The following is a 24,765-nucleotide window of genomic DNA, read 5'->3' as shown; positions in this document are numbered from 1 at the left end:
TGCACGTGACAAATGATTCATTCATGTGACGTTACTCAGTAGGGTGTGCACATGCGGTCATTTCAGGACTCCGGTTCATTCACATTAATGACAGATATGAGTCACTTACCTAAATGAGTGTGAACTGTTGTGTCAGAGAGATCGGATTTGATCAAAAAAACAAGAAATGAGGCTTGCAATGTGAATATAGCTTTTGATGTTTTCACTTCTGTGCTTTAGGGTACGTTCACGTTACAGGTTAAAGTAGCCCAAATCCGATTTTTTGCCCTGACGTGACTCATCTGATGTTTTCAGGGCTATGTGGACATACAAATCTGATCTTTTCCAATCCAAACTTAGCCACTTTCATATGTGGTCCTAGATCGGATATGTATCTTGACCATACGACCTTAATGTGAACGCTCAGATTGGAATTTTTATTCACTTTGCATACTCCAGCATTCAGTGTTACCATGGCAGCAGCGCTGACCAGACATTAGAGCCTGTAAATGGTGGAAAAGCAACCATCTCACCTCATGGTTTGACACGGAACGCTTAAAAACAAGGTCAGCATGTTTTTTTCACCATGTTTAGCTAACCATACTTGGGGTCACCGAACCAGAGCCATGTAATTAATCAATGCCTTGGGTTTAAACTGGTCATAATATTATTTTTGAAAAGCTCTAAATACATAATTGTTTTCTTAAATACTTGCTGTGAGGCAAGTAGACTGGCTCATTAAGATCGAGAATGATTCAAAAGTTCCTAAACAAGGTTCAGAAATCAGTAAATGTAACTAGGCAATGCGCAGGTCAGTAATATCAAGATAGCTAGGCCTAGTTACCAAAGTAGTAATACAAGCAGAAGGCATACTGACTTACCGATCAGTTCAGCAACAGCGCTGAAGGGCCAGGTGTGGCTGGTGGAGTTTGTGTGCAGGTACTTTGGGCAAAGCTTTAAGAGAGAAACATAACAGAAGAATAAAGTGATGTTAATTAAACACCCTATTACAGTATTTCTTAATCCTCCTCCTGGCAACCCACAGCACTGCATGATTTTAAGCATTCCCTGCCTCACCACACCTTAGCCAGCACATCAACTGATTATGAAGCCCTTCATGAATTTACTAGTGGGTGATATACCACTTCACCCGGTAGACTGGTTGAAATTATTTTTAAGGAATTAGATTCGTCATTACCGTTACACCTGTATGCAAATAAATGCAGTTGCAGCTTGAGCTAAGTTAGTCCAGTTAATTGTCAAGTAGCAGACATCAAGTTGTAATGAGTTAATGGGGGAAAAAGAGAATGGAACAAAATGTCTCTTGGTGTTAGCCGTATGTTATTAACATTCCTTGCTCAGCCAGTTGCTTCAGGTGCTGCTGTGGTTTGCGGCTTGTAGGCTAAGAGGCCCCACAGCTTTTCAGCTGAAACAAATAGTATGAACAGCCTGTAATATTGACTAAATTCCATCAGTGTCTGACTGTCATGGATTAAAGCTCGAGTGTAAGAGGAATGACTTTAAGATGTAAAACGATATTTAGCAGTGTTTTTCCAAGGCTAAGTTGATTCACCAGCTTCATTCAGGGGAATGAGATGATTAAGTCATGGTCACGACTTAGTACAGCATGGGAACGAGATCCTAATGCGTGGCCACAACTTAGTAAGCCGTGATCTCATTCCCACGCTTTACTAAGTCATGGCCACAACTTAATCATCTCATTCCCATGCATTAATAAGGTGTGGCAACACCTTATTTTTTATTTATACAGGATGTCACCAGCGGGTCTCTGTAGGAATCTGAATTATTGTTATGTATCTTTAAGGGCAGTTAGCTACCAACGATGGCTACTAAACACAGGGCTTTGCATAAATAAAACAATCTATTTTGGCTTTAATTAGGCAGTATCTATTGGTTTAATGAAGATATAATGGAAAGTGACAGAAATACTGAAAACTCAGACACTCTAAAGTGATGTGTCTACTTTAAACAGCAACAGGCAGAAATAGGATTGCTGCTTCTCTCTATGGCCTGCTTCTTTTTCTTCAACGCTCCAAATGCAGGTAGTATGCTGCTAGTTTGGCTGCTTAGCTAAGAGATGCTGAACACTGCACCCATGCCTTCTATCTTCCCGGGGCCCGTTATTTGATCACTGGAAGTTTTAGGATCCCTATACCCCCAAGCCCTGTGTTCTAGGAAGCAAATGTATGTTCCCATGACCCATTTCAGCCCCAAGTTGCCTCAATCATGTTTCCATAACATAAAACAGGATTTACATCCATATAACATCTGGCTAAATGGCAAGATATGGGCTACACATCTAGCTATAATAAAAAAAGAAGGGCAACGCACCACACTTACACCAGAACAAGTTCATGTACACTATACGAGTTCTCAAAAAAACAGTTTGCACCATAAAGTTTGCTTAGCTGGCTCATTAGTTCAGTGAGGATAACCAAAACACGGACAAGTGCATCAAAACTGTGTAAAATAAGCCTAATTGTCTTATTTTCAGCAACCATCTTATGGCTCCAAGTTGGGAAGCAATGGTTTATAACACTGTCAGCTATCAGGATGCTGATATGCTTGACTGCTCACTTATGAATTTTGGGACACATTGTCTTACAAAATGGCTTTTACTGATAGCACTGAACGTTCAATTGTTTTTATTTTAGTCACAATTTCATAGAGCACAATTTTCAAATAACAAGAGCTTAAATTTTCATTACAGCCTATAGTTTCAGCAAGTTTTAAGAGGGGGAATTTAACCTAATAATGCAGAACTTATGAACATGATGAGTTGGACCAATCAGAAGCAACCAAACGCCCATATACTGTGAATACTACACTGGGAGTCTGGGACACTATGTTCACTGTTAAAGCCTCAAGCAGTACTGGACCTCAGAAAAACTGCAATTACACATCTCCTCCAAATCATAATCTTCTTGACCAAACAATGTATTGAGAAGCGGCTAAGAAAATGGATGGATGGATGGATGGATGGACAAACAAACAAAAGGAAAATTCTAATTTGATTGCTGAGCCAAGCGGAATGCCCAAGTCAACATAGGGCCTGTTTACACTCTGCATTTGCATCTGTTTTGGATTTCACTTGACTGCCTGAAAAGCCAGGCGTAAACACCCCTGGACAAACTGGGATCAGACTACGATCGGATCACTCAAACCACATTTGGAGGTGGTCAGAGATTAATCTTGATCACATTGGAACACTGGTGTAGGTGGAATGTGTTTTCCTTATCCGCACACAGTTACCTGAGTGGAAATGCAACTGCTGAGCGCTGACTAGCAGATATGGGAATAAACAGTGAAGGAAAAGATGGAAAATACACGAGGCTGGGGTTACCCTCAAACTAACAGCCTTCTTGCAGAAAGTGACCATGAGAAGCTTGTTGATTAAATGCATAAAAAGGTCAACAAAAAAAGAGAAATGACTGAGGCACTGAAGTGCTCCTTCATTCTGATTTTACCCGGTCAGACCAGGAACACATTTTAATGAAAAGTGTATTGAAACACACACTGATTCAAGGTGTAAACAAGCTCATATTCACACTATAATTAACCTTTTTAAAATATAGATTAAAAATGTGTTTTATCCATAAGAAAAACTAGTGAATTGTCACTCAAGCAGAGGTCATTTTGTTTTCTTTTTCTTGATGTTACTTTCTGAAATTAATCAATTCTCTGCAGAACTAACACTGTTAAATCTCACTGCAGTTTTGATTGAAATATATCCAGCAAAAGATCTTCGTCCCCTTCCAGGCAGGAATGCCACTACTATACCAATAAAAGCACACACACACACACACACACACACACACAACTGTACCAATATACCGAGTGCTTAAGTAAGATTTCAGTTCTGGATAAGAGCATCTGCTAGAAACTTGCTGTGTGTATTTAACTCAGAGCTATGTAAAAACACTCAGTGATTCATCCCTGGAGTTTTAACCTATCACACATCCATGGATCACAGTGGATCTGGTTTTAAAATGTTTTACAAAAGTAAATGATTAGTTTTTGTATCGGTCACAACAAAGTGTTAATTATTGCATTTTGGGTCATTAAAAAGAGCTGTCAGCATTTCTTTTACGAAATACAAAGACGACATGTTCCTCTTTATAGTCTGAAAAATATTAAACGTTTCAAACAAGCAGGAAAACCTCGCTTCGACATGAGACCAGGAAGATTTGCAGAACTGGATGAAAGGATTCGCCTGTCTCGACTCGCACGCAGCGGCGACAGTGAAACGAAACTGAAAGTTATCAATCGAAATTACGCCAAACGAAAGCGGGAAAACCACCGTTTTGAATGCTCGGGCAGACAGCTCCAATTCAGAGTTCCTGTCTAAAAGTTTGTCATTTAAACACCTCCCTGCCACAAACAGCGCTGCTCCAACTCTCACTGCGTGACGACAAAGCTGTTAGTTAAAATAAGGTGCCTCAGTGAAATAACCGTGGAAACGTCTTATATTTCAAAATTTCATGACACAACTGTCCATAAATACATACTAAATATCATGTTTTTCAAACAAAATCTGCCTACATAAACAGTTAGATAAGTTAACTGAGCTTCGTACCGCACTTAAAGGAATTCCTCTGTCTGTTTGGGCCGCCATCTTTGAAGAGCAGCGGATGAGCATGCGCACTAGGTCCACCCACGGCCACCAAAGATATTTTAAAAGAGACTAGATGGCTCAAATCGCGGAAGATCGTTTTCAAAGGGAAACTGCTAAAGTCGCTGTTTCATTAAAAACAGTGTTAAAGCGCTTATGAAACGAAAGACAATAGATGCACTACTGTCATCTGATTTAGATACTTCTTAATATTATTTTTTTGTGCCAGTCCCGCAGTAGAGATATCTATACCAAACCAACTCCAGAATGTTAAATGTACCGAACTATTACGATCCCAAAGTAACCGCTTGATCAACATCCTAGAGCCAGTTTATGAGGAACCTGGCCTCTTCCTGTTCCTATGGACATGCATGAGGAACCGTTTTAAACCTCCTATAACCTCCTATAAGCTCTTTAAAAATATAACAGTAGTGTTAAAATGTTTTGTGCTATTCGGTGTTTAGAAATGATTGCATTCTTTTACATAAAAAACATTAAACGTTTATAAACTGTGATTTTGCTCAAATCCTCCATCTTTTACCATTCATTATGGACTCGGGTCGCCATCTAGCGTGTGAGAAACCCGGACGAAATTACGGAGTGGTAGTTCTCCTCTCTACAAGTTCTCTGCTATCACCTCCAATATCACAGTAACCACGTGGCTTTTTCACTCTGCATTTTTAATCAGGAAAATACACTTGTCCATTTAATACTGCTTCCTTCTTTATTTTTTAATGTATGCATATGTGACCCTATTGTTTACATAGAAATATAATGGCAAAACTATGTTTTTTCTATAAAAGATTAGCTGGTCACCAACAAAACTAGCAGAAGCTGTGTTTTGGATGTTGGTATGCTGGGTAACCAGCATGACCATACTGGGTGACAAGCTAAACCAGTACCAGACCAGCACCAGGTCAACACATACCTACATAAACCAACTTAAACCAGCATAAAATTCATGCTGGTCCGTACTGTTTTTTCAGCAGGGGTGATACTGATCATGTAACAGTACAATAGCATGGTAATCATTGTGTTAGGCTTGTTATTAATTCAACACTGTTCATAATTGAATGGTTAAAATTACTAAGACATTTGGTGAATGAAAATATGAAGTTTATTTTGTTTATTTTGACCATGTTCAGCCATGATTGAATGCAATTGAAACTTAAAAATATGTAAAGTGTATTTATGAATGACATTTTTACATTTAAAAATATATGAAAATCACCAATAAAATGTATTGTTGCTTAATGTACTTTGGTGTATATATATATATATATATATATATATATATATATATATATATATATATATATATATAATCAAAAAATAAAGGGAACACTCAAATAACACATCCTAAATCTGAATGAATGAAATATTCTTATTGAATACTTTGTTCTGTACAAAGTTGAATGTGCTGACAACAAAATCACACAAAAATCATCAATGGAAATCAAATTTATTAACCAATGGAGGCCTGGATTTGGAGTCACACACAAAATTAAAGTGGAAAAACACACTACAGGCTGATCCAACTTTGATGTAATGTCCTTAAAACAAGTCAAAATGAGGCTCAGTCCATAGCTTCAATGCCTTCATCTTGCAGGAACTGCTGACACACTCCAGCCACATGAGGTCTAGCATTGTCCTGCATTAGGAGGAACCCAGGGCCAACCGCACCAGCATATGGTCTCACAAGGGGTCTGAGGATCTCATCTCGGTACCTAATGGCAGTCAGGCTACCTCTGGCGAGCACATGGAGGGCTGTGCGGCCCTCCAAAGAAATGCCACCCCACACCAAGAAACTCCAAGTAAATCAAACTTCTGTGAAATCAAACTGTCCACTTAGGACGCAACACTGATTGACAATCAATTTCACATGCTGTTGTGCAAATTGAATAGACAACAGGTGGAAATTATTGGCAATTAGCAAGGGTGCTCACAGCCCAACACCGTGCAGGGCGCTTGGCATTTGCCAGAGAACACCAGGATTGGCAAATTCGTCACTGGCGCCCTGTGCTCTTCACAGATGAAAGCAGGTTCACACTGAGCACATGTGACAGACGTGACAGAGTCTGGAGACGCCGTGGAGAGTGATCTGCTGCCTGCAACATCCTTCAGCATGACCAGTTTGGCAGTGGGTCAGTAATGATGTGGAGTGGCATTTCTTTGGAGGGCCGCACAGCCCTCCATGTGCTTGCCAGAGGTAGCCTGACTGCCATTAGGTACTGAGATGAGATCCTCAGACCGCTTGTGAGACCATATGCTGGTGCGGTTGGCCCTGGGTTCCTCCTAATGCAGGACAATGTATATATGTGTGTGTGTGTGTGTGTGTGTGTGTGTGTGTAAAATACATGTATGTAAATACATGGATGTTAGCAAGTGCTGCGTTGGTACAAGTGGATCATACACAGCAAGATTGCTGGAGTTTTTAAACACTGTGCACTTACTGTGCACATTATTAGACACAGCCACTTGACAAGTTCTAATTGTTAAATTATGTGCACTTAATCAATTGCTGCACATTTTGTGTTCTTCATTTCTTTAATGATGAATATCTAAGCTGGTGTTAGCTGGTCACCCACTACTGTCATGCTGGCTGATCAGCACACCAGCATTCAAAACACAGCACATGCTGGTTTTGGTGGTGATCATCATTTCAGCTTCAATTGCTGCTTACCAGCATACAACCAAAACTCAACATATACTGCTGGTGACTATATGCTGTTCTGTGCTGGTTTTTATAGCAGGGCTATGTTGTTGGCAAACTGTTCACAGTACAGCAGAGAAAATGAACCTTTTAAAACTCAACATTCACGTGTGTGATTCACTCTGTGCAGTGCGCACACACATACATGCACCATGTCAGCATTACTGCAGTGTTGAGAACAACCCCCCACACAAATAATATCTGCTTAGCGGCGGTCCTGTGGGGCCCACCTAACCATAGACAAACAGGGTAAGGGCTAGCAAATAATGAAAGAGATGGACTACGGTACATAATTGTAGAAATACACATTGCATCTTCATGGCTGGCCACCAGCACAACCAACAAATGTTGTGCTTTGGATACTGATATGTTGGACAGGACAAACAGAATATATGCTCAGCCTGTGGTGTAGTTACAGCTTTTTGAATGGGGTGGTCAGGAAAGATCCAGAGATTTCAATGGGGTGGCACACTGCTTAAAAAAAAAAAAACAAAACAATAATATTAATAATTATTATACATCAATATAACTATTGCTGAAAGTAAACTGAAAGACAGAACTGTGTCTGTGTGTATGTTACTTGATGTAACATACTTTAGTCATTCATAAGAAAATTATGCATTTCAATTAAATGCATCACTTTTTCCAGTGCGCAGTATTATAGAAGTTATCCATTTTGGCTGCCATCACTACAGATACATGAGTAATTATTAAAATGTGAGCCAGACAGCACTGTATGTATGTATGTATGTATGTATGTATGTATGTATGTATTTAAATGTAAAAGGTAATTAGTCATCACAATAAATGATTATAGCTCACTTATTTTTTATCGTTAACTCATCTTACTATCAAACAGCCTACGTCATAATGTAGCTCACAGGGTAAATGGGACCCAGTGCACATCAACTCACTTACATTGCTAAGTAAATTAGCCCATCACAGCAGAATATGCTAATTATTAAATGCAACCAAAACTAGGATATGTTGTGTTTTAGATGCTGGTATGGTGGTCAATCAGCATGTTTAGGCCAGGTGACCTGCTAAACCAGCACCCAACCAACTTAAACCAGATTAGATCAGCATGGAATTAATGCTGATCTGCAGTGGTGTTTTCATGAGGGAAGGCCTGACGGAGGCACAATAAAACAGCATAGAGATTAAGGAAGATTAACTTGTTTTTTTTCTGGAAAAAGCACAATTACAGTTAATGCTGAACTTTGGTCATTTTTTTAACCTGAAAACTACATTCAGTTGGCATTTAATTTGTAGTAGATTTAGTATTATTTTGTTTCTTCCTAGTTCCAGATGAAATGATGTAGGTAGACCTGTGTGCCATTTCTTAATACTTTGTATGCTATGAGATATACATGAAGTTATGTACTTATTATCCGTCACACTCTACAATACTATGGAATTTTGATGACCTTGTATGAAAAAATACTAATTTCGTCATTCATATTTTGAGTGAGTCCTACGTTCTGTAAAATGTCTAAGATTTGAGAACCAAATGCCTAGTATTTATTTTTTAGCTGCTTTATGTTTTGCTTGAAATGGTACTCAAAAGCAGTAAGAAGCAAGGTAGCTTACATTTTAAATTAGACTTTAATATATGTTGTAGAATAGTCACATCAGATGGGGTTAGTTTGAAATGAATGACAATGTGAAGATGCCCTCGATTGATTTTTCATATCTGATTTTCTTAAAAAAAAAATTCCCTTATGTGCATTAAAACAAAGGGTGTCCTAACTTTCCTTTGCTGTACATATGCATTTGCTCTGTAGACAGAAGTAAAACATTCAGTATTCAATGTTCATATTAACCACAGTAACTGGGCATTGCAGCGTAGTTTATTACTATACAGGCAGAGAAAAGAGGAGATAGGAAGGTAGTGGAAATGTGGGTTTGGGAAATGAAAATATTAAGTAACCAACAGAAAAACCAAGGAAGGCCTTTAGACTGCTCACTGAAAACAATGGGACAGAAAAAAAATCATAATAAATAATATGGGAGCTATAGGTATGGGAGGTGGTGGGGGGGGGGGGGGTAGAAAAAGCTGTACTGCACCATGCATCTGCTACCAGAGATAATAAATAACCAAATGTTTCCCTGCAAAATAAAAGGACGAAGAAGTTTTATGCAACTACAAATACAAAGCTTTTACAGTTTAGGACATTGTAGCAGACATATAACTCTGGATTTTATGATCTCAGTTTTTAACATTTTTTTAAAAGTGTATTTTCATATTTTATAGAATAACATTCACTGTTTGCTGATCAGTTTTATTTTCAGTGCTGTTTCTGTGGTAATATTTACTATGAAATGCAGATAATTATAAAATGTGACAAAACAAAAATAAAATAAAACAAGGGCATCAAAATGGAATGTACTGTGCTGTCCATTCTGGAATAAGAGCAGATGGTAGGCATACTTGTTTAAATTCGATAAGAGTTCCCATAATGGCACCAAGATTTAAGTTAGATTCATGCTTCAAACAGCCAATGTTACATGCAAAATGTAGCCCTGTCACCAAACAGTGACACTGAAATTTGCCTTAAAATCGGGTCAATTCTAAAAGCTCCTTGTTGTCTCAGAGACGAAACTTTGAATGTAGGGGCAAATTTGGCTGAAATAAAACTTTCATAGTGCATAATATTAAACCTATATCATTTTTATCTTTATTAAATTAGAAAGTATTCACATTAAAAACCAATTATTCAGTCTTTACAACAACAGAGTTTTCCTGATTCCCTCAAAGTTCATTATGCCTACAAAAATAAACAGACACCACTGCACGGCATGTGACATACTGTTTACGGTCATGCTACAACATTCTGGACGTTCATCACACTTCACACTCAATCGAGTAATGAAGATGATGGTACAGCTGAATTAAAACATCAAGTGGTAAAACAGAGCACCCGTTCCAGGAGCTTTTAAGGGGAAAGTCCAGGCTGTCAGATTTCTGCCAAGTCCCTATGAGTCTAAACCATCCAGAAACTCTCCCTCAGTAATGAGCTCCAGCTGCTGCAGCACCCTGCTGGAGCTAGGTGGGGGGTAATCAGCGGTGGGCTGAGGGGAGTGGTCTGAGCAACTGAAGGAGCAGCAGAGAGTCTGGAAGAAGGGCACCAGCTGAGTGATGGATGAGAGCGAACGCAGAGCAAGCAGTGGGAACTCCACACACTCTGATATAGATTCCCCCACCGTTCCATTCAGCTCCTGAAACATGGAAACATGGGGTCTTTAAAGTACATGTTTTGAGTAATGTAGTGGCAGCCAGATCTCCTACAACATTTAGCACATTACTCATAAAACCGCATATACAAACTGAATACTGCAGTCATTCATTTCCCAAGATGCAGCAGTGTGAAAATGTCTTAGGCAACCTGATAAACATATTTGTCTGTGCAGTAGATTTGTTTACAAAAAACTGTATGACAATAAACAAATACTAATAAATATGCAATAATAACACTTGCTTGGTTCCTCTTCTCCTTGATGCACAAGGGAACAAATTATAACCAATAATATCACACAGCAAAAAATTACACCACGGCAAATCATCTTCAACCTAGCAGATCTCTAACATTCCTCATTATGGAACAGTAATAAGAATATTATCATATTATATTATTGTATCTGGTTGTATCTAATTTCCCTTGATAAAATGTCTTGTAAAATGAGTAATGTAAAACAAGACAGGGCATCTAAGTTAAACAAGTAACATCAGAATATGTAAATGTTAAACATCCATCCATCCGTCCATCTGTCCATCTGTCCATCCATCCGTCCATCCATCCGTCCCATCCATCCGTCCCATCCATCCGTCCCATCCATCCGTCCCATCCATCCGTCCATCCATCCGTCCATCCATCCGTCCATCCAATTGGCAGTCAGGCCAATTGGATATGCTAAATTGTCCCTGTGTGTGAGTGACTGTCTGTGTCTGTCTGTCTGCCCTGCGATGGACTGGCGACCTGTCCAGGGTGTATCCTGCCTTCTGCCCGATGACTGCTGGGATAGGCTCCGGCTCCCCCCCAAGCCACAAGGCATTCTGGATATTAATTTATCATAATTTCATTCTTTTTTCAGATTCCTTTATACTCTCTCCTAATAATTTAAATCCTGATGATGTGCATAGGACTAGCAAGCAATATTTATATTTATCTGCAACCAAAAGGATTTTATTTCAGTGAAACTTTGATTCCAATGTCGATCTGCTACTTTAAAATGCAGCTGTAGCTGCTGAATAACACCAGACACGTTACACATATTCAAATGTTAATCACATAATTTACTGGTAAGAGTTAACAAAGCAAATGACAGAACTGATCAAACTCTGGATTCTATATTTGCATTTTTTTATTGAGTGTTTTCCAGATAGCAATGGGAAAGGACTATACAGAGCTTTGAGTTTTGTAAAGCCAGTGGTGCCAATGCTGGTTTTAAAATGCATCACTATTTACATTACAGGGTCTCTATTGGTACTTTGTTGCCAGACACCCCCCTGTCCAGGTGAGATAGAAACTACATTACAGTACGATTTCCATATGCAAAAAGCACTTACGATAGGCTCACTAACTCCCAGTGAAGCACAGCGTCCAGACAGGTCACAAAACAACAGTGTAAAAGCCTGTTGTCTGATAAGTGTTGATTTTCAAACACAGTGCACAGACTGTGCCATCTATTAGATGTAGCTCACATCTAATATATAAACATCGGCCGACTTCAGTGATAGAGTGCATATTTCACACTTCTTAATCATCAAAAAATGCTGAATAGCAGTATGAGTTACGAGCTAAACAGACGTGTTGTCAACCAAATCATTACCGTGTTATGATGAAATTTTAGGGGAAGCCGTTGTCTTAAATCCCCCTCTACTGCTGTATTTACCATTCTGTACTTGCACTTAAAAAGTTTTTAAATAGGTCTATGTGCGTTTACCCCATAACGGTGATGAAGTCCTTCTAGTATTCTGACCACGTGAGGTTTACACTCCTGTTCTCCTTCCAACAGAGTGGTCCCTGGCCCCTCATAACTCTCCACATCTACTTCTGGAACAAATGCCCAGCGATACCTGCAGCACACATGCATAAACCCTTCAAACACAGTGTACTGCCATAAAATCCCACCAAGACACAAAAAATAAAACTGCATCAAACAGGCTAACACTTGTGCGCGCTCACACACACACGCACACACACACGCACACACACACACACACACGCACACACACGCACACACACGCACACACACGCACACACACGCACACACACGCACAGATACACTTCTGGCTGTGTAGTCACTCACATTTGGAAGAGAGGCATGCGCTCAGGGGGGAAGGACACAGCAGTGTCCAGGAACTTGCAGGCTGAAAGATACATATCCAGCTCCGCCTGTGGAAACATCAGGAGACCATTCTTCTCTTGACTGCTCCGTTTATTCCTGAGAGAGAGAGCAAGAGAGAGAGCGAGAGAGACAGAGAGAGAGAGAGAGAGAGCGCACAAGCCCAAGAGAGAGCAAGTGAGAGAGCAAGACATTTTTTACAGTGTATAAAGCTTCTAATCAATCAACCAACCTTTATTTAACCTCGAAGAACACAAATAAACTGGTGATTGTGACTGAACTATAAAACAGAACTCTATAGCTTTTTTCCACCAATGCATAAAATGTTTGTTGATGTAAGCTAAAGAAAAAGAAACTTGTGCTAATATTCAAGTTTAGTGGTCAACTATTTGTCAACACCTAAAATGATATGAAAACCTACACTGGAAATTACATCACTATGTTAAGCATGTTAATGGGTGAAAGGGAAACAAGCTGCGCGGCAGCAAAAATGGTTATGCATTTTTCAATTAGCACTTGCAATTTGCACAGAAACTCAGATCAAATGTACCTAAGGGTTGTATTCTGGGCTCTGTCGGGTGTTATGTTGGTTTGTTATCAATCCAATTAGCATAGATGGATTTACATTTTAAACGATCCTTTCAGAGATAAGTTTCAGAGAAGTTTAGTTGGGGAACATTTTAGTGTCTGGTAATAGTGACATTTTCATTCAGGTTCAAAAATCAGGTGTCATATTAGTAATAGGCACTGCAAATTTCAAGTGTTTTTTTACAGATACAGAAAATGAACAGAAAAAAAAGTTAAATTTCTGTTCGATTTCTTCTGGAAGATGTATAAATTGTCCATGCTGACTCAGGACTCACTTGGAAGTTTCTTTGTCCTCCAGCAGAGTCTTCTCAAGCCTGGTATAAATGCGAATCTACAAGAGGAAAACACAAAAATCGTCAATGGCTACTTTTTGCTTAAAGGAAAACAAAGATTAAAACAAATACATGAGATGACATAATCCGACATCACATAGTATAGAGGATGTGGGTGTCTCACCAGTTCAGTGACCATAATTGGCCAAAGAGAGGTGAGGTGCTGTGTGGAAATCCTCAGCAGCAGAACACGAAACATCAGGAACATCTGGGCTACCATTGCTGGAGTCTGCCCCACCCGCAGGTTCTCAGTCAGACGCTCTGGGGTGAGAGTGAGAGTGTGAGAGAGAGAGAGTGAGAGTGAGAGTGAGAGTGAGAGTGAGAGTGAGAGAGAGAGAGAGAGAGAGTGAGAGTGAGAGTGAGAGTGAGAGTGAGAGAGAGAGAGAGAGAGAGAGAGAGAGGAATGGGGGCAAAAATTAATCTGATTAAACTTGTCTTAAAATTTGGTTTCCTATAGATATGTATACTGCTGTGCAAATGTCTTAGGCATATGAGAAAATTATATGCAGAAGTACTGAATCTGTGCAGTAAGTGTTTATTTGTTCTAACAACAAAAACTGCCAAGATAAAGGTTTAAAAATATTTTTCATGGCTGCTTAATACTTTTGCACAGTACTGTATGCATAAAAGAACCAAACACAGGTCATTAAAGAAGTATTTCTGTACACCATTGTACATCAAATACTGGTATTCACAGTAAAGACTGATACTAGAAATTACCCTTATTTTCTTTGCCCAAGATCCTGATCCAAGTCTATTGATCATCTAATATTTGTATGTTTGGTGGGCAATAATGACTAAATGTAATAATAATATTGTAATATCACAAAAAGACATTTCCACAATTCATTATGTCACCATGTCCTTTTTTCTGACATTTGGTAAGAACAGGGAAGTAGTGCCACAATCAAAAATAGGATAAAACTATGAATACAAAGATTTGTATTCAACACTATGCATACCATGCTGTGCTGTGCTAAATATAAGTGAAGTAAGTACTGATATCTGTGATATGCACAGAAAAGGACACTGTGAAACACTGTGATATAATTTATCAAAATAACAATATATATTGTCCACCTTTCTCTCTTCATAAACAACACCTACCTTTTACCTATAAATTATTATTGTTATTTTATCCAGAGCAATTTTGTACTATACCTACTGGTCCATGCATCATGAAATGTTCAACAATGTAAAGGGAAGCTGAAAGAAGTGTAAAAGTCCTAGTGATCAAGCCAAGAGCTAAAGGTAGCAGGAAAAAACTTTTAGAGCATGAAGAATAACACTGAAGTAAACCTAGACTCAAAAGAAAACGCCATCCTCGTCTGGACAGTACTGGATAGTGGAGTTATAATAAAAAAGAGTACATGTTTAGACTACAAGAACACAAATGTGACCAAGAGAGATTAACAGATGGCCTAACACAACAACACAGTAAGAACTCTTGAGATAAAATAATGATGAGTGTCAGAAGTCTATCAAAAAATTATTTGATAAAAGATCCTACTGACTATGTTCAACAGACGTAAGAGAACTCCATGCCCAGTCAATGTGAAGCTAATTGTAAGTCTTAACACACTTGCAAAGCAAACCTACACTAACAGGAACTCTCCTGGAAGCAAATCCTAGTAGTACCTTGTATAAGAGGCAGGTAGAGGTGGTACTGGTCTGTCTCTCCACTGAACATGGCGAAGGCTTGGCGCTTAAGCAACATGGGCTTCTGCTCAGCACTGTTAAATAGCTTCAGAGAACTGCTCTGCATGCCTGTAAAAGAACAGAATTACCTGCATATACAGGATGGACGCGAATACACAAATAGAATCAGTATATACAAACATTCTGTACTCACTCATCAAATCCTTGAACATGGTCTTCTCATGAGTAAGCAGATGATCAATGATGGACTTCCAGCTAAAAAGGTAAAAATATATATTCACGAGAATATAATGATTTCTGTTTGTGCGCATTTTAAAACACACATAGTCGCATAAAACATGGAAAATCTGATTCCCCCGAGTTATCATAATCAAGATCTGGATATTTAACCCCTTAAAATTCAGGCTTATCTTGCAGTTATTAATTTGCAGCCTTATTACACCATAACGTAATGCAAAACACTGCAACATTCAGTAACTGCTCTGAACCTAACAATTAAAATATGGAGATAGCTTTAGAGTCTTACTGGCAGGCGCAAGATGATTCCATGGTGAAGAACAGAGGGTCCATAAAGAGCTCCAGTACTTCTTTCTTCCAGGCGCGTTTAGTGTATGCATACCCACTCAGACTGCTCAATAACTGTGCCCCCGCACTAAAACTGGGCATGTTATAGGCACTGAGAGTAGGTGGGTGAGGGGGTAGGGGTGGACAGAAACAGATAAACAGACAGATAGATACATGCACACAATGGGGAGAATTTCATTAGCAATACACAAATAAAAAAAGCACATCTCTGCATTTCTTCATATGACTGCAGAGTTGTCATGGCATTTCTATCAAGATGGCTGGTAATTAACTGTGCTGCACTGTTTAATCACAGCCCTCTGTTGGTTATCATCATTCTGTGCAAAAGTAAGAGACTGCTCTTGTTTTATTATATCTCCTGTCAAAAAGGCCATTAGGTACAAGTTAATCATTTTTCAGGAGCAATTTCTGAGGAATTTAGATATAACAGGCAGCCAATATGCATTAAGAAAGTCAAAATAAAGTAAGAAGAAAAAAAAAACAGGAGTTTCCAAAACAGGTGTTCAAAAAATTATAACCACCTCCAACCATGACAGACCACCAAAACTGTCACCATCATATAAATAGTGCTTAAATCTTTCATCTTTGAGAGAGAGGAGAAGATGAAGGCCCACCCTTGCTTTAGATCTGAAAAAGTCCACAGGTGTTTCTTCAACTGTGGGAAGACAACACTATGGGTCTGAAAGGATGTGAAGCTGTCAAGAAGTCATTACTGAGAAAAAGAAAAGACAAAAAAAAAAAACTGCACTAGAACACTGAAACTGGATGTGGAGTGAGCTTTTATGAATGACGAGTCAAATTTTGTCATTGAGATTAAGTGAGTTATTGTGAGAAATAGAAAAATGTAACCAACTTCTAAGACTGAACTTTGGAAGTATGCAAATACATCAGTGCAGAAACTGAAAACAAGCATTACGGAAAGAATGGAAGCTGTAATAAAGACAAGTGCCAGATGCATTAAATACCGAAAATTTTGATTTAATGTTTAGTGACTGAGGCTTCTGTCTAATCTTCTGTTAAATATGTTATCTGCCTTTTTCCTGACGCTGAAAAATGAGTTTGTACGTAATGGCCATTCTGTGATATTTGTCAGGACTGTACTTAGTAATCAGTTGAACTTCATTAGAAGCATCACAGAGTAATTTTTCTGGCACAATGCAGTCTTTAATTCAGTACTAAATCCTCAAAGTTATATAAAAAAAAAAAGAGATCAAGTAATGTCAAAACAAAGGTTTCGCTCTTCCATTTCACTCTGACAAAGAATCTTCTCTGTAGTTATAGTTACCTGTGGTTTTTCAGGTAAGGAAAGACATAATACATGAGGCGAGAGATGAGAGGAACAGCTTTCTCCTTCTCATCACTTCGATACACCATATCCAGAAGAGGGGCCAGTACCTGGAGCAGGACAAACACATTTGCTGTTTCTGGTGTTTCCAGTGTTTGTGCTTGTGTTTGTCGTGCATGTGTGTGTATTGGACTCCTACCTCAGCCAGCAGAGCCAGTGCTTGTACACTAAACACAGATGGAGCTGAGGATGACACCATAGCACTGCCCTGGCCAACTGACTCTGAAAGGAAATGAAGAGGGAGACAGACGGCATTCATATAGTGGGGGGGGGGGGGATAAGTATTTAGACATGTTTGTTTTTGTAAATAGACTTCCAGTGCACATATCCACTTCAAATTTACACACATAAAAGACCAGTTTCATAAAACCTTGCAGTAACAACACTCCTGTGCAGCACAATTAACGAGAGCTACTCAAAGTCACTGTGGTGGCGATTACTAGGCCACAGTCTTTAATGCAGTGGTCTTTTCACTCTTTCCCAAGCAAGAGTCAATCAAAGTCAACATGTAAATAAGATCATACATATTAAAGACTCGCCAAGTCAATTTCTGGTTGGCTATTAAAAGCAACAATATGACATTATTTGGTTAAAAAAAAAAAAAAAAAAAAAAAAAACACAAAACAAAACAAACAAAACAAAAAAAAACACACACATTTTATATACAATTACAGTAATAAATGTTAATATAATTCAGATATAGTTTACATAAATTAAAGTTTACCATTTGGTATTATTATTAAAATTAAAAAAGCATGCTGAAATTTTAATTAAGCTTTTAGCTTTATTTCCTATTTATTATTGATATCAGGAAGATTTGTAGATGTCAAAATTAAATATTAAGTGAAAATTCAGTTTTTAATCTAAATAAAGACATTTGTCTAGTAAACATTTTCACATGTGTAAACTGAATTCCTTTCTAATTTCCACAAAGAAATTTAAATAAAGTCAATTGAAATGTAATTAAAATCACATGTCAAATTACTCTCCACGTATTTGGATCCCAAGATAAACCTATGTTTCACACACAAGAGGGGGATGTGCTAAACATGGAATTTGATGCAGGAAGAACAGACTGTTTTAAGTAGAGTGACGGTCTGAAATCCTGCTCAAGCAGATATTTTTTCACCTTTTTATTCACCTTTTTATATCAGCAGTTAGAAGTGATGTTCAGCGATCATCTGAACCATCAGTGTTCTGCGAAGTTTAGTCCAAACAGATCAAAGCTTTTCAGTTTATCTGTGTGTGTGTGTGACTTTATTGCATGTTTGACCAAACATGTTTGGAAACATTGTAGAAAATATTTCTTAATCCATAGCAGTTTCTTACTGTCAGCACACTTCAAGCATTGTTTTTTGCAGCATTGTGCTGTGTTATTAATTGTATACGTCACGTTTAAATTAAGGAAACATGAAGCCGCAACTCATATCATGTAAACGGTAAAACTTGCCAGTAATCTTCGTTTGTGAATTAGCAAATGTTAGCCACAGCAAATCTGGTGCCACTTTTATGAATCTGGCTCATAGCCATTTGACTTTGCACTTACAAATATGAACAAAAAACTAATGTTTAACACTACCGTGGTTAAAAAGTTAACCTTCTACATATTACTGCTGAAAAGGTCACAACTGAACCCACAACACTGCAAAAAGTGAACTGCTTTTTACCACAGATGTCTCAAAACTATAATGGCCAACAACAGCTTTACAACATAATAATAATAATAATAATAATAATAATAATAATAATAATAATAATAATAATAATAATGTCGTTTTTTATGTTTATGTTAAATTTGGAGTGGATATTATTAGCATAGCAGCAGAAAGTTGCTTTTTATAAATTTTCATATTGAGGTGTTTAGGACAAAACATGTCATGGATAGTATGTGTGCATTCATACCATAGAAGTCATTGCCTTCAGGCTCCTCTTCATCCTCCTGCAGGCAGACCTGAGGCTGAGCCTTCACTTCCAGGTTACGGCTCAGCCAGCTGGTCTGCTCCAGAGATGAGCCAGCCACACCCCCCACTGCCTCCAGGATACGTTGAGTCACTTCCTGTTTGGGGCAAATTGCCAATGAAAATAAAAATGTTGAAGAATAACAGCCCCCAAAAGTTTCTAGAATGTCAACAATGCATTTACAATAATGTAAAATAATTCAAACTGTTAGCAGAAATAGGGTTTTTAATAATAGTCACTCTCAGTATCTTGTTGCAGCAGCATTTACCTGCAGGTCTCTACAGTCTCTTTTGTTATCCATGTTAGGGAGTCTATTAACAAAATCATTCAGGATTCTGTGTGAAAAAGAAAGACACAGCCAGAATTCAACAACTGCATAGACTGAAAACTCTGTAGCTGTAGTGTAAAAATTAGTGCATTGCAAACATTGATCAAGCTACATTCATGGACAATGATGCAAAATTTCTAATTGGACCACATCCCCCTCGTTTATTTAACTTCCTCACCATAAAGCATAATTTCTACATTTTTCAGCATCAAAAATAAGCAGCAAAAGAATATTTGTCTGTAAATTACACATCATTTTATATAGTATGAAATACGTTATAATTTATCAGAGACTTGATGTCAGTTTTTAAAAGAAATCTGCAGTGATATTTTTTTCACATATCTTAAAGTTCAGTTTTAGAAGTTGGATTTCTGCTTCTCCAAGTCATTCCATCCATCCATCCATCCATCCATTTTCTAAGCCGCTTCTCCGTCAGGGTCGCGGGGGGGTGCTGGAGCCTATCCCAGCAGTCTTCGGGCGGAAGGCAGGATACACCCTGGATGGGTCGCCAGTCCATCGCAGGCCAAGTCATTCCAAAAGCAATAAATGATGCTGATGTCTGGACTCTGGGGTGGCCAGTCCCAGGGACCAGCTGCTTTGTTTCTCTTTATGTGTATTTACTTTATTCAGCAAAGACATATTGACAGCTTCATGTCCTTTCTCATAGATTTCTCATAGATTTAAGTTGTTCTCACATATGAAGAAAGGCCAGAAAAGCCTGTGGACTCAAATCTGAAGCAACAGTGGAGGTTTTATCAGGGCTTGCATGGTTGAATCCCATTTTTGATATCTTTTACTAAATTTTTGTTTCGACTTTCCTCTTCCTTATGCAAATAAGAACAAAACTGAACAAACCTGCTTTATTACCATTTTAAATGGAAATTAAAAAATAAAAAATAAAAAAGGGGTCTCTGGCTTTTGGACAGTACTGGACAGAAAACAGGGACACGGCTACACAAACAGCTGGCTTTTGACAGGAAGGTAATTGGTCATTATGGAGACTCACCCCAGGAGCAAGAAGTGCCCAGGTGCTGCAAGGTTGAGCTGCACAGACTCTCTGAGCAGACAGAGGAGAGGCATGATGTTTTCCTGAAGGGCCTGAGCAGGAAGACTATGAACAAAGCACAGAGGACATCAACAGAACATGTATAATACTGAAGAGAACACTCCTAACTGGAACATGAATCATGATGATTAGGTTAAGTATCTGTGGGGATTACCTCTGAATGTAGGCATAACAGAACTGCAGCATAGGAACATCCACTAAAGTTGGCTTTTGCTAGAAGGAGAGAAAAACGAACATTAGTATGTACTGTGTATTAACTGGGTGTGCATATATACAGATATGCATAAAGCAAAAACCTCAATAAATGAGTGGTGGAACAGAGTTGCCTCAAGACAAGTATACTGCATGACACAAATAAATTATTAACATAGTACTATGCTCGTATGGAAGTGCTAAGCAGGCCCTGATGACTTTGATTTTGGATATAGAAGGCAAGAAGACATAAGTGACATTAAATAAATAAATTTAAAAAAAAAAACTTATTAGGGCATAGATGACAAGAGCTTTAGTCACAAAAATTGCTCAACTGACAAATGTTTATAGGAACAATGGCTATAGAGACATCTGCATTTAGAAAGGAAGAACATCAAAGAAAGCAGTTTGAAATTGTCCATTCAGTGACAGTGATGCATGTGCATTAGCGCAATGCAAAAGAAAGAACAGCAGAGTAAACGTTCCTCAGGTGAGTCCCAATGCAGGACGTGATCAGGCTGGGTCAGCAAAAATAGTTCATCCACAAATACATAGAGAGGGATAATATAGTAGGGTTGCAGTGCATCATTATAAACATGAATTCACATTTGAGAGTTTAGCAGTGTAAAAACCATAGATACTGGTCTTGTGGAACACAGTGATATGTAAAATCATCCTTCACCTTATTCTCTACAAGTGGCTGAGTGCATGTTTGGCATACACCAAGAGAACAGTATAGGCCTGAATGATCGGCCTCTACAATGAGAAACTCAGTGTTACGCTGTGGGGGCATTTTTCTGGCACTGCTTGGGCCCACTTTTCCCCTTAGAGGGAAGACTGCAAATCAGTACAAAGATATTGAATTACATTTTTCAAGATTCGTTTCAGCCAGGCTCAGCTTAGCTTTGCCCCTTCATCCATCTTTAGTAGCCCCCTCTAGTAAAGTACAGAAGCCTGTGGAGATTACACTTCAGCAACACAGACATGGATGCATGCTAGATATTCCATCAGTAAAGGGCACAGTGTGGTTATTTTGGCAGTTAGAGGCACTAATAACTTAGAAAAACAAGTCGTTATTTGATTGTTATCACAAAATACACAAATTTACTCTTTTGTGAAACATGGACTCACAGAAAACTTAAACAGAGTTGTAATAATGCAGCTTATGGCTCTTAACCAACTTGCGTCCTGGAAAATTGGGATTTAAAACTCTGCACAAGCATGAAAGCTTGTGTTATTGGCTACCATTAGGAAATCTCTTAACACTACATTTGGCTTCTTCTGAAACATGATTATACAGTCTCTATCAATTGGAGTTCTTTTAATATGTATTAAATCAAATTAAAGTTAAATTCACACTGCCCTTTTTCCCTCCTTGGGACCCTGTCCCTGAGAATGCATGGCTATGCCCTTCACAGTCATCAGATCTCAATCTATGAACACCTGTGGAAGACTCTGGACCACATGCTTGACAATGTTTTCCAACACCATTATCAAAACACCAGATGAGGGATCTTTTGGAAGAATGCTGCTCCGTTTCTCCAATACAACAAATACAAAGAAGCTGTGAACACCTTTCGAAATTACTTGCTTTAATTTTCCAGCCTTCTGTGTAAATTAGGGGTTGATCAATATGTATTTTTTTTTCCAGGGCCCTTACAGATACAGATACAAATACAGATTATTATTAAATCAGGGACACCAACAACCAAATATGAGGCCAATAAACGATGTTTGTAGTGTGAAATTTAAAAGAAACTCCTACTCACAGCCTCCATTATATTATTTCATTATAATGAATATTAGAACATTCTAAAAATAAAGTGCTTTGACAGTAATGGGTGCAAAAAAAGTTATCTTTAAATAGATTTAACTTAATGACTATTTTGTAGTAAATGACATTTGTAGAAAAATGCAGGGCTCAAAAATGTAAATAAAAAAATATGTAAGTATATTTACTTTTTTATCTTTAATACATAGTACGAGTCATGAGTGTAAGAATACAAGTATGTTAAAAGGGCACACATCAGGAGCACAGCTTGCCTTTTCAGTATATGAGTTTTTAAAATCATGGGTATATCAGATATGCGCATTAACAATGAAAAGCACTTTTCAAGCAAGCAAGTTCAAATGCCGACTGATAATCAGAAAAATGTTGAATATTGGCTCAGATTATTAGTCGACCCCCAGTAAATGTGCATGTTTGTATACCTGGTCTCCTTTGATCTGGTGGGGCTTCTTCACCACTTCTTTGATTAGATGTAGAATAGTGTCAGTGTGGAGCGTATTCAGTGACTTCACCAAGTCCACAATGGTCATCTGGGGATCACTGGCAACTGGCAGGATCTATCCATATTCAGAGACACAGAAAAAAAGCCCATTTACTCCAATCTCTGACACAGAATGCTTGGAACAAACCTCACTCTAAAAAGGTCACCAAACTCATTAACTTTACAGGTATGAGCTTAATAGACTACTAAAGGTCACATTATCATTTTGTGGTGAACATCATGCCCCTATTAAAAACTCCAGGTCTAAGCTGACTTTCTCTGTGGCAAAATTGAATAGGATTTTTGAAATTTGCTGCTATCTGGGAACTAAATGGTTTCAAACCTGTTTTACTCTATGTGCATTTTCCCACTGAATGTTACTGGATCCTAGCGTTATGAGGTAAAAACACCCTAAACAAACCACTAAGCTTTACCAAGTCTGGTAGTTTAGTTGCTTTGGCAGTATTCAAGTGGAGGAGTTGGTGTTTGCATATCATTGTTCTGAAGTTTAATAGTAAACTTGCTTTAATGCAAAATCATTCCACAACTAGCAGTTTGCTATTAGCAGGGATGTTCCAGTGTTCATATTTTAGCTACTTTATAACATTATTCAGTGGATCCAGTGACATTCAGTGAACAAATGTATGTAGGCCAAAAACATATCAGGTTTAGAACCTTTCTGTGCACCAAAGTGTTCGATAAAGGCAATTACAATTTTAAAAATCACAAATTTTGGAGTTGCTGATATAGGGATGACACTGACTACAGAAGAACACGTCTTCCTAGGTCTACAGGCACGTCAATCAGTATAGAGTTTTTTACCTTGTTTTTAGAGCGTTTCTTTCGGCTTCGCCTACTGTTCCACACAGCAGCCACGGATGCCATGACCTGTGGCCCGTACTGCTGAGTCAGCGGAGTCAGAAACGTCAAAATCTTCTGCTTCAGGATCTGCACAGCATAAAACACAGTGTGAGTATTAGTTCCAGAATATCTTGATCAAAACTCAAGTACAGTAGGTTTTATAAAACTATTTAGCAGGACAAACAGTTTAGCACATATTAAAAACTGAACTTGCCTTTGTGCTTTTGAAATAGACAGAGGTGGGGGAGGATTTGCTGCTGCAGCTGGAGTCGGCACCCTTCACTACACCCCATAGCATAGCCATGGTGCTGATCATATGTGGGAACTCCTCCAGAACGGCACTGCATGCATTGCGCATGTCTGTAGCATCACAACCTGCAGACTACAGGAAGAGAGACCAATCACCCTTTATATAACAGACTTTAGGTGAGCTGTGTAGTCCCATGCTCATGTAAAAGTATTGTTACTTCATTATTCTGTTATTATTTACAGCCAAATATAAGGTACTAAGTTTTTTTGAAAATAGCACATTTAAGATTTAGAAAAAAGAAGAAGAAACAAATAAATTAAGCACTACAGCACTGGATTCAGCCAATGTGTTTAAAATGACTTCTTTTTAAGCTGCTTAACAACTGCATAACACAATGATTAAAGTAACTCTCAACCTCTGCTCAGCAAAAAGCAGCCTCTGTTACTGCACAGAGTCCTTACACTGGACACAAAACATTAATTAATGTTAATATGTTCCGGCTTTTTATAAAGCTTTAAAGCAGTTTCCATTCAATGCTCAGATGAAGTCAGCAGCAGAGTATGTGAGTGGTGTGGAGTGAGAGTGGAGTGGTGAGTTGAGCGTTGTGATTATGCCCAGAGCGCAGAATGGCTTTTTAGAAAGCTGGTGCTGGTGTTCTC

General features: G+C 38.4%; 2 protein-coding genes across 4 annotated transcripts in view; both read right to left on the bottom strand.

Annotated features, from left to right (window-relative positions):
• Positions 1–4,636, bottom strand: part of morc3a (MORC family CW-type zinc finger 3a) — a 32,607-nt gene extending 27,971 nt beyond the window's left edge. The window contains exons 1-2 of the mRNA XM_017706564.2: positions 4,577–4,636; positions 861–933 (exon numbers count right to left, since the gene is read on the bottom strand). Of these exons, the coding sequence (XP_017562053.1) occupies positions 861–933; positions 4,577–4,615 (112 nt within the window). The 5' untranslated portion in view covers positions 4,616–4,636. The remainder of the gene's footprint in view (positions 1–860; positions 934–4,576) is intronic.
• Positions 4,637–8,911: 4,275 nt separating this feature from the next.
• Positions 8,912–24,765, bottom strand: part of dop1b (DOP1 leucine zipper like protein B) — a 67,089-nt gene continuing 51,235 nt past the window's right edge. For 2 of the 3 annotated variants that reach the window (XM_017706563.2, XM_037539220.1), the window contains 17 exons: positions 24,071–24,238; positions 23,818–23,943; positions 22,937–23,071; positions 20,688–20,746; positions 20,474–20,578; positions 19,408–19,474; positions 19,083–19,236; positions 17,320–17,402; positions 17,121–17,230; positions 15,777–15,926; positions 15,444–15,505; positions 15,230–15,358; positions 13,716–13,852; positions 13,535–13,590; positions 12,636–12,770; positions 12,270–12,402; positions 10,302–10,544 (listed from right to left, as the gene is read on the bottom strand). In XM_017706563.2, the coding sequence (XP_017562052.1) occupies positions 10,302–10,544; positions 12,270–12,402; positions 12,636–12,770; positions 13,535–13,590; positions 13,716–13,852; positions 15,230–15,358; positions 15,444–15,505; positions 15,777–15,926; positions 17,121–17,230; positions 17,320–17,402; positions 19,083–19,236; positions 19,408–19,474; positions 20,474–20,578; positions 20,688–20,746; positions 22,937–23,071; positions 23,818–23,943; positions 24,071–24,238 (2,052 nt within the window). Of the gene's footprint in view, positions 10,545–12,269; positions 12,403–12,635; positions 12,771–13,534; positions 13,591–13,715; positions 13,853–15,229; positions 15,359–15,443; positions 15,506–15,776; positions 15,927–17,120; positions 17,231–17,319; positions 17,403–19,082; positions 19,237–19,407; positions 19,475–20,473; positions 20,579–20,687; positions 20,747–22,936; positions 23,072–23,817; positions 23,944–24,070; positions 24,239–24,765 lie in introns of all 3 variants that reach the window. The other variant, XM_017706562.2, reaches the window with a different exon arrangement.

The sequence above is a fragment of the Pygocentrus nattereri genome, chromosome 6 (genome assembly GCF_015220715.1).
Source record: "Pygocentrus nattereri isolate fPygNat1 chromosome 6, fPygNat1.pri, whole genome shotgun sequence".
NCBI lineage: Eukaryota > Metazoa > Chordata > Actinopteri > Characiformes > Serrasalmidae > Pygocentrus > Pygocentrus nattereri.
The sequence above is the reverse complement of the archived record's forward strand: the minus strand, read 5'-3'. Positions and strand labels throughout refer to the sequence as shown.